This window comes from Limulus polyphemus, unplaced genomic scaffold (genome assembly GCF_000517525.1).
Source record: "Limulus polyphemus unplaced genomic scaffold, Limulus_polyphemus-2.1.2 Scaffold6278, whole genome shotgun sequence".
NCBI classification, from domain to species: Eukaryota; Metazoa; Arthropoda; class Merostomata; order Xiphosura; family Limulidae; genus Limulus; species Limulus polyphemus.
The window spans coordinates 2,722-13,213 of record NW_013671888.1 but is presented as its reverse complement, the minus strand read 5'-3'; the positions used below and the strand labels follow the sequence as shown (position 1 = coordinate 13,213).

The 10,492-nt window shown below is 29.4% G+C and overlaps 1 protein-coding gene across 1 annotated transcript; it reads right to left on the bottom strand.

Moving 5' to 3' along the window:
* LOC106473564 (multiple epidermal growth factor-like domains protein 10) lies at positions 1-10,165 on the bottom strand. The gene is made up of 8 exons (XM_013934250.2): positions 10,004-10,165; positions 9,702-9,830; positions 9,032-9,157; positions 7,879-8,007; positions 7,402-7,530; positions 5,999-6,124; positions 4,063-4,197; positions 1-2,756 (listed from the first exon to the last, which is right to left on the bottom strand). Exons 3-8 carry the CDS (start codon positions 9,051-9,053, stop codon positions 2,722-2,724), a joined length of 576 nt encoding a protein of 191 aa, XP_013789704.2. The 5' UTR covers positions 9,054-9,157; positions 9,702-9,830; positions 10,004-10,165; the 3' UTR covers positions 1-2,721.
* Positions 10,166-10,492: the final 327 nt, after the last annotated feature.

Below are 10,492 nucleotides of genomic sequence, written 5' to 3'. Positions count from 1 at the left end.
TTAATATTGAAAAACCCACAGAAAACATCTTTTTTATTTAAATTATCATGATACAAGTTCTTCATACAATGAATGATACTGAAGGCCCGTTCTTTTAATGTAAAATGTTCCAATATCATTGAGCTCTTGCTTTTAGTCTCTGTATTTTTAATGTGATAACTGAAACATCAGAAAATTAGGTTTAAAAATAATTTCAATTTTATAAGCACTTACCTGATTTGTACAAACTATAGCATCTTCTTAAAGTTCATTGCATACTTAAATTATAATAAGGGTGAAGACTTTTAAAAAATTCTAATTAGCTTTAAGATACGTTAATAAAACTGTAGGTTTCTATTTAATATTACAAGTAAATAAAACTAAATTATAATAATAAAAAAAGTAATCAGTGAAAAAATAAATTCTGTATAGTTCTTGTGAAAGTGTTAACTGAATTGGAGACTTTTTGCATTATCAACAAGTGAGATGGTGTGTACCCACTTCTTGCATGTTAATATTACAACAGACAATATATGAAACGTACTGAATTATAAAGCGTCTTGTTAATAGACAATAATAACATCCACCATATATACAAAGTGAATTCTACAACAAACAATGTAACATACACAAAAACTTAGCTTATAACGGAACCACAAGATCAGTACTACGTTACCAAAACAATGCAGCTGCTTTCATCACTAATTTTTGCAAACAAACAGTTATAGTAATGATATAATCTATATGTAAGTATATAACTGGCATAATTAAAACATTTTTGTTTAAACTTGACCACTAAGACAAAGTAACTTATGGGTTAAACAAAACTATGAAATAACAGTAAATTACAACAGGTTTTAAACTGCTACTAAAGCTGGAAAACAACACTTAAGAAAAAGCAGAACAAAGTATATTATTAATTTAGGATGAAATTTACAATCATATGTGGACCAACGTAAATTTTAAAATGTAATTCATCACACTATAAACTTGTATAGCACATAAAGAAATTAAGTATAAAATATCCATGTAACACTTGGAAGAAAGTATCATGCTACTTGAAAACAGAAAAAAAAAAAGGTAAGGCAGAAGGGCTTTTATTGCCTACAAGTAGAGTATCAATTTACATTGTTCTTTATTAGTAAATAACATCAACATTTTAAAAATACAGGATATAAATCTTCTACAATTTAAGCATTGAAATGTATAAAAACATTTACCTCACAATAATCAACGTGGCATAAAGCAAGCAAAGATGTGTATAAACACAAACTTATTTAATGCAAGTGAAGATGTGTGTATAAACACAAACTTATTTAATGCAAGTGAAGATGTGTGTATGAACACAAACTTATTTTGAACTTTTATCTTAACAAACCATTATTTAATAAAACCTAATTTTAAAATCTGAGCATAACAAAAAGTAGCAGACTTTGACGATCCAGACTTTCAGGATGATGTTGTCTCGTGTTTATTAAACAAAACATCAGTTTACCACGAGGTTTTTACCATTCAGCCAAACAGTAACCAAACTTCATCCTTGACCCTACGTATACTTATTTTTAATTAATAACAGTGATATAAGATCCATTCCTTAATGCTCAGAGTATCTGAAAATCTTTAGAACTGTAACTGATTAATGAATCTGATAGTGTTAGCTAATAAACCAACTGAAAAAGTTCAAATGATAATTAAAATGGCTATAACTTCACCTCTTTTGTTCTACGGTTCTTGCTGCATAAAGTTTTTGATAAACTTTTTAGACTCGGATCTTATTCTTTAAGATAAACATACAAAATCTTGTGCAACATTTAGAAGTTGCATAATTAAAAAAACTTATTGTAAATCATTAACTTTTACTTTTAAAATATGGATTACAACTAGGATAACATTCTGTACAAGCTGGTCTAATCATAGATCAGAACTTTTGGGGGTCTTGCACTTGTAAGAATTCTGCATTCATTTTGGTACTAAATTAGGTATTTTCCTAAGTCCTATGTTACAGATTTGAAGTATTTATCTAGAATTTCATACCTTTATAACTAAGAAAGAACAAATAATCTGAAGTTCGTCAAACAAGCATACAACAAGAACATGTGAAATGTTCTTCATAGATAAATAAAACTAGAATGTATGGTTGTTTACTTTGATAACTATTATAATAAAACAAGAAAGGAAAACACAGAGTTTGGGTTTAAAGAGAAGCGACAAAACATATCTGGGTGTGTGTCAACATTATTTGAGTCAATATGATATTATAACACTGAAACATAGAGGAAATCATATAATGACACATACTAATGAAAGTTATATTAAAAATGTTTATAATCTTGGCTTCACTGTACAGATCAGTAGACTTGTGTTTATTTTGTGCATGGACTTTAACTGCTTAATATTTGTTCCACTTCAACAAAGAAACAGTACACTTTGAGATATAATCATTGGTGACAACAGAAAGTATATAAAATAACGATTGTTTAGTTCAGTATACTGTCAACAGGGTTTTGGTATACACAAAATTTCTTTTCACAAACAGTGTTCTTCTTATACATACATGAAATATTCAGAGGTACATTTATTGGTTAAGGACTGTAAGACAAAACAGAGGTCTAAAAGGAAACAGTCACATGAACTTTTTCATAGATTATTTTACAGTGTTGAATTTTCATCACATTAAGAAATGTGATAGCAGATCTGTTGTCGTCCAATATTGGCAGTGCTGTGCCTGGTGAGACTGTAGACTTAGCTCCTAGATTCCCATGTTTCTGAAAAGTTAACTGTCCAAATAGAGCAAAATAAATATACTACATTTACATACAATTCCTCAGAGCTCATGTTCAAGATTTTAAGCAACAGAAAATGGCTTCAATATTTACTATAAGCATAATATAATGCTTGGATTTCTATTAAAAATAAAAAAATTTTGTTTCAAAATATGATTTTTGGATATTATGGTTATGAGACAACAGATAAAACTATTACACTATTTTACTTCAGTTAATTAATTACTAGCCATTCACTCGATAATTTCACTGTGCTATTTCTGGTTTAAGCTTAAAGTTTAATTGTGCTTTATTAACTTAAAACATGGATACTGTCACGTGCTGTTGATGAAGTTGAAAGTTTGAATAGAGAACTTTCATGACTAGAATGTTTCAAATGCATAATTATAAATAAAAAAAGATTTTTGGTATATTCTAAATACACTAAAAGAGATTTAAGGACTTTAAGAAGTGGCTTTTAACTATTTTTTTTCATATTTCTTGTATTAAAATTATTATAACTTAAAAATAAAAGTTTCTTCTTAAACTCTCTACCATTAGAAACAACAACATATAGAAATTATTCATCATTAGTGAATCCTAAACATTTTTTTTATACTTTAACATTCAATATATTGTAATGGTTGTAATTATATTTGCTTTATTTTTAATGTACACTAGGAACAAAAATTCACTTCTCCCTGATATACACAAGCTATTAAAGGTTTTATAAACTTTCATTATATCAGTTCTTCCATAGTTTAATACATTTTAAAGAATGTACTTTGACTCATATGATTCTGAATAGGATTTAGTTCACTTTATTCATAGTAATGAAACTCTCATCAAGAGTGTTGAATCCATAAATAATCAGTTATTACTACCAGATGAGTATTTAACCCATAACTCGTTACATCAATGTGCATTAGTAAGGCCAACAATAACTAACATGTATGATGAAAAACATAAAGTAAATGATAATTATACATTCTAGAAATTAAATAATGAAAAGGATGACTTAAAATAAAAATTCCAAAAATGAAATATCGACTTTTATAAAGTAGAAAAAAAAAGGTTTTACATATTTGAATTTCTAAAAAAGAATTCTGTTACTTAAACATGCTGTAAGTGTAAAAAAATTAATAACCTCATGTGTAGAGGCTCATAATGGGGCCTCAAACAAAATATACTTGTTAATGTGATTATTTCGGGATGTTTTACCGATTTAGAAACAATGCGTTTTAAAGCAAGATGTAGGTGCGATTGGCTTGGTAATGAACTTGTTAATGTGACATAAATATAAATAATTTAATGGGCATACTTAGTATAAGTTCACAGTGGGGTCCCAACCTCCCATTTGAGCATAAGCATTTGCCTGTCACTGGGTGACATCTTTCTCCATTGGAACACTGGCACCTGAATGAACATTTGGGACCATATTTTCCATGTGGACATTCTGAAATGAACAGAAGTATCATAATAATTTTCAGCGGTAAATTCAAGAAGAAGAAAAATGTTGGATACTTCTTTTGAATTGTATTCTCAGGAAAAATAAAACCAAGTATGAAAATAGTAGGAAGAACAAACCTTTTTTTTTGTGTATGTATAAACTCTCGTTAAATACATAAAATAAGCTTTCATGCTTTTTTATTATAAATGTAATTTTCATATACAGATTACATTGCAGCTGGTGTCTATAGAAAAGTAATTTTTTGGAACATTATATCATGTAATGAGTAAATAAAAATGTTGTGTATTCTTATGACTTCTTAGGAACGATCACATTAATAAAAGAAGTCCTAATCGACCTTTCTCACGATTTTAGTTGTCCTGGCATTACTCAAGAGTTGGGTAAGTTATAATACTTGTAACACAGGGCATCTAAAAACCTTGACCAAAGTTTCTGCTATGAGAAATGTATCAGTTTAGATTTCGATTCTGCATAAAGTCTTCATACCATTTACACATAAACAGAAATTATAAGGCTGCAAGCCCAATGACTCTTCCCTGTGCAGTGATTAGTAGTCCTAAATACATACGTTAGGGGAAATTTCCCATGATACTTTAAATAAGATATATATTTTTCAACCTATCCTTTTATCTTCAAATTACCAACTTGTTTTTGTGCTATTTATTATTGGTGGGTTCACATATTGTACGAGTAATTTTACATTTTAATCTGTTACAACACTTAATGTGAAGGGCCTTTGTAAAAAGTTGTGGGATTAATTGTTTAATGTGACTCCTACATTACTTGAGACCCTGTAATCAACAGCATAACGGGCTCACAAGCAATTTGGTGCATAGATAACTTAGAAAAATGTTTTTCAAAAGTCAACAGCTCAGGGCTCCGCCATTAATTTTAGGGTTAATAGTAGTTCCACTGTGATATAGAGTAATATCTGTCTTAGGTTATTTTACTAGTTTGAGTTATAACTGTAGTTAGAAGAAAGTATGGTATCGTACAGATTGTAGTGTGTTTGCATTCCTTTAAAAATGTAAGTGCAGCTATTTTCTCTGTCTATGTACATTCATTTGTTATTAGCTTTCAAGCGTATTTATCATTAAATTTTTCAATAGATGGGAAGTGGTTTCCAACCTGTAAAACAAGTGCTTAGCAATTATTCTGGAAAAGTTTACTTACCCCACAAAATATCAAAAATTAAATAAACATATATCGATGAAGTTTAAATTTTACAGTATACAAGTTAACAAATAATTTCCATTTCTAAAACATTGAATCATAACTGAAATTGGGGAGAAGTCTTAGAACCATAACCGCTTTCAAATGTTCTCAAAATAAAATATACATCAAAAGATGCTGTGCTTGACTGCAGTTATACGTATTTAACTTTTAATAGCACTTGAAACCTATATTATTTAACTTCTGTCACTATTCATATACACATACAGTCAAGTGGTTCAGCTATATTGACAAAGACAAAAATAATATTTAATTTTTTTGTAAGTGCAGTCACAATCACAACATAACGAAACCTTAAAAGATCAAAAGTAACAATAATCGCAAAACAAGGATTTAAATCATGTCCAATGTGAGACTAGAGTTCGTCAATAATTTAGTGTCCTTATAATTCACATCTAAATAACCTTAAATATACTGAAATAAACATAACCTATATTTGAAACTATTTTTTTTTTACAAAACTTATTAAGTGTATTTCATTCTAGTCAGTAATGGCTAATCAAGTCTTTTTACTATAATTTAAAAAATTAACATGGCTAACCATAATACATACCTTCATTGCAAAATGCCCCTTTCTTTCCGGGAGGACATACACATTCCCCAGTCTCCGAGTCACAACTGTGGTTACCACAATGACATGATGACAAGCAGTCGTCACCGTAATGACCAGTAGAGCATGCTGTATGATGGATTTAAAGAGTAGAGTTTTGTTACTTTTACTACAAGATAAATGAAATAAATATCTTACAGTTTCTAGCATTTAGTTTGGTTCACTATTCTTTATATTTCCTGAAAAAAAAACTTAGAATAAGCAGGATATAAACCTATGTTTTTGTTTATTAAGCAAGTGTTGCCACATTTTTATTGCAAAGGAAGCTAGCACTGTGTTTAAACTCTGCTAGTCGTTCATTAAAACTCAGAATAAATTTTAATTTTTGTTGCAATGTTTCAAGATATAAGTTTTATATTGAATATAAAACTGCTTTTCTGCTTTAGTTAGCTTTTAAGTTTTATTGATTAGTTTCATATGGAATGCTACTACCTTCTGTTTTGCTGATGATATTTCAAATTTTGTGCAGAGTTCATAACATCCAAGCACATAAAATTAGAAAATTCTCTCCAAACTACATAGAAAGCAGCAATTCATATTAAAGTATTTAACACGTCAGTGTACTGCTTAAAACCTTCTTTAAAAGATATAGCTTTTACGTGATCAGAAAATGTATAATAGTGTGTATGTAATGCAGCAGTAATGGCACAGTAATTTTTTTTAAAGAAAACCTGAAAGAAATAACTTACTGTTTACAGGTTCAGTTTTTATTTTCACATCCTCGTCTCAAATTCAGTTCAGTGAAAATAAGTATACAATTATCCTGTTGGATGCAGCAAAGCAATATAACACTTCATTCAAGATAGGCTAAACATAATTACTCGGAAAACAAATGGAATGTCTACATGTTCAGCTATGTTTATAAAACTGACCTTTCAGATCTAATACTAGAACAGTCAACAAATTATCCCAGAAGTGTTTAGGAACAAGTCTGTTTTAATATATACATCATACGTCTTAAAAATTAGTTAAACTAAACACAGATTAACTGACAATAAACTTCCTATTGACTTAACATTCCCATAATGCATCCACGTGGAAGTATTTACATCTTTTTTTAATTATAATTTTTCTCCAATTTTCTTGGACAGGTAAGTGTGTATATTTTTCTAATCAACATAAAACATAATGAGACACAAAACATATATTTGAATTACCTTATTAGCAAATTCTCAGTTCTATTCAGGTCTGGGATAGGGTTGAAAGCTCACTATCAAAATAGTTTTAACCTAGTTTAAACTGGTAGTATAGGTTTTTATATTTATTATACTTTCCCAAATTCCAAGGACACCATTCCATGATACTGTAAAACATAAATCTTTAAAGCATAATATAGTTATGCCTACTTTTTTCACATTTATCTCCAGTGAATCCTGGTGAACAATGACATTGACCAGTCATATGATCACAGTTTGCATTGTTAAGACATCCACATAGCTTCTGACAGTACTTTCCAAACCATCCTTTGGGACATACTGGAAAATAAAATTACAGTTAAGGTGAGCTTTTGTAACATCATTATCACATAAGAATTGATGAAACTACCTAATAGTCAACAAACGAGTTGATCATCAAGTCAGTATATGTATAACTTTCACCTATAGATCCAGAAATATCAAAAAAGAGTGATATTTTTTCTTTTCCATGTAGTGGATTTGTTAACTTTATTTATTATTATTATTACACAGAGCTATGAATTGTACTGCCAACAAAGGTAACAATGGGTGCTTGTTGTAGAGCCAAATCAATATACAAGATGTAGTCAAAATAACATGCCTTTGGTTAAAAAAATATCAAATTCTAACAGCTAGTTAAAAGCTCACCATGTTCACATTTTTGACCATAGTATCCAGCAGGACAGTTGCACCAACCAGTGACGGGATCACATTCCCCATTGTTCTGACAACCACATTCTAGCTCACAATTTGGGCCGAATGTATTTGAAGGACATTCTGAAGTAAAAAAATATTATAGATATTAACTTCACACAAATAATACATATTTTCTCAAGAGGTAAAAAAAATTACAGATATATTTTTTTTTTTACATTTATACGTTTTCATATTAATTTTAGCATTTTCCAAAACTACAATATATTACAATTAATGAAAAATTGAACATGAAAACATCAATGTATATATACTATTAAAATTATGTAAAAAAAAAACATGTAATAAAGCTATCAAATGAAAAAAATCAATAAACTTGAAATTTATCATATACATTTGAAATATTTTTTTATTAAATGATACCTAAGATTTTTCATTCTTTATAATGTATTTTAACTTTAAGTATAATTTTGATTATTCTAGTTTCGGAGATATATTAAAGTTAAAATACACCCTGTAATAATTGTTGTTGTATCACAGTTAACACTAAAAGCGCACATATCTCAACATATGTTGTTGCTCATAAAGATTATTCACAAAAAGAAGATAAATTAGTTTATTTCAGATCATAATACATTATTGATAATTCGTCACATTACTATCATAACCATATTTCGCTATAATAATAATGTTTCTGAGCATTTAATATATGACCCCTCTAAAAAAAAGGTTTATTATAACTTATTCATTGCGTATCTAGATCTTAAATCTTTACAGTTAAAGTGCCTGAGTTTTCACCATTGTTAGGCTACAAGCGTAAACGTATATCCCGATTACGACTAAGAGTGTTTTTCACATTACATAAATATCGTAAAATATTTTTTATATTTTTACGTTTTATAATGTAAATCTTCAAGATATCTTTAAAACAGAATCCTATTCTTCTACTATAACATGGCTTCCAAGACATTTTATATTTTAGCACATTTTCTATGGATTTCTATACCTTTTTTTTTTTAAAACATTTTTATGTTCATGATTATAACCAATAAGATCTAAGATCAAACATTATACTGAAATTCGTATCTCCCAACTTGTCTCCATTTTGTGTGTTAGAAGGCCGTATTCGGCCCATAAACACTGTTACCTTGATGACATCTATTTCCCATATAACCATTTGAGCACTGGCATCGTCCAGTTTCTGGGTCACATTCTCCTTGTTCACAATGACAGTGATAATTACAGTTCTTTCCATACTGACCACTTGGACATACTAGTAATAAAGAATAAGTTTTAAAAAATCTTAAAATAAAAAACAGGAACAAAAAGGGGGGTATCAATGTTACATCATGTTTGTTTCAATAGTTACACTGAAGAGAATGAATTATTACAAGAAACTGTCTTTATACTATTTAAAATAGAATGTACTTATTGATTCTTATAAAAAAACATAAAATAATGCACCTCAATAATCATAACCCATTTATAAATGTTACATTAAAAATTGTTTTTTACAAGAGTAAGAAACCTGACATGCCATATTTATTTTAACATATGTACAATGATATCTGTTCTTTAAAACAAATATTTTGATATGCATTAGGGTTGCGGGACACTGCCTCTTTGTGCCCAGAAAATCCTGTAGTTGGGTAACAAGGCAATGAAATAAAGGACAATCCCATATATATGGGACATCTGGCAACCCTAGTATGCACTGAAAGTCTCTTATCATAGAATTATCATCAACATTTATACAGGAAAACTTCAGTATAGTTGTTCATCAAAGTATAACTACAGTTTCATGAAAGCCATCTTACCTTTGTCACACTTCTCACCAATATATCCTGGAGCACACAAACAAACTCCTCTTTCTGAATCACAAGATCCTCCATTTTGACAGAGACAGGGTTTTTTACAGTCTTGTCCGTAAAAGCCTTGTGGACATTCTGAAAGAGCAATAACAAATCTTAATTCAGTTCACATGTGTTATGAGAAATTATTTGATCTTTGGGCTATTCTTTACAAACACTTTTTGGTTTTTACAAAAAACAATTTGTGATCATACAATTATTTGATTTCTTTTTTGCAGCCAGTATTAGTCTGACCAAAATATACTTACCATGATTACATGTAGGACCAATCTTTCCTGGACGACACTGACAAGCTCCAGTTCTGACATCACATCTTCCACCATGTTTACACTGGCATTTCTCTCTACAGTTGATTCCAAATGTGCCTGGTTCACAGTCTGCCAGAAATAATATAATATACTTAAAAAAACATAGAAATCAAGAAGCGTTATGAAATGTATTATAGTAGCATCTGTTTCTAATGGTCAATTATTGACAAGTAGGTTTAAGTAAACACAATAAAATTAGAACTTGTTTTTGTTTCACAAAAAGTCGCACAAGGACTGTCTGCACATAGCCATGCCTGGTTTTGAACTGAACTGATATATATTAGAAGGAAGGCAGCTACTGAAAGGCATCTACTTACAACTCTTACTGGATTACCCAATTGATTGAATAGTAGGATTTGACCATCACTATTATAATGTACCTACGCCCCAAGGTACAGAGAGTGTATTTGTGAAAATGAGTTTCAAACC

Excerpts from the sequence above, each read along its gene's own strand:
- LOC106473564 (XM_013934250.2), bottom strand. The coding sequence starts at position 9,053 with ATGGGAAATAGATGTCATCAAG. Across the intron at positions 7,531-7,878 it reads TGGTCAAAAATGTGAACATG|TATGTCCCAAAGGATGGTTT; the intron begins GTGAGCTTTTAA and ends TTTATTTTCCAG. Across the intron at positions 4,198-5,998 it reads AGGGGCATTTTGCAATGAAG|AATGTCCACATGGAAAATAT; the intron begins GTATGTATTATG and ends TGTTCATTTCAG.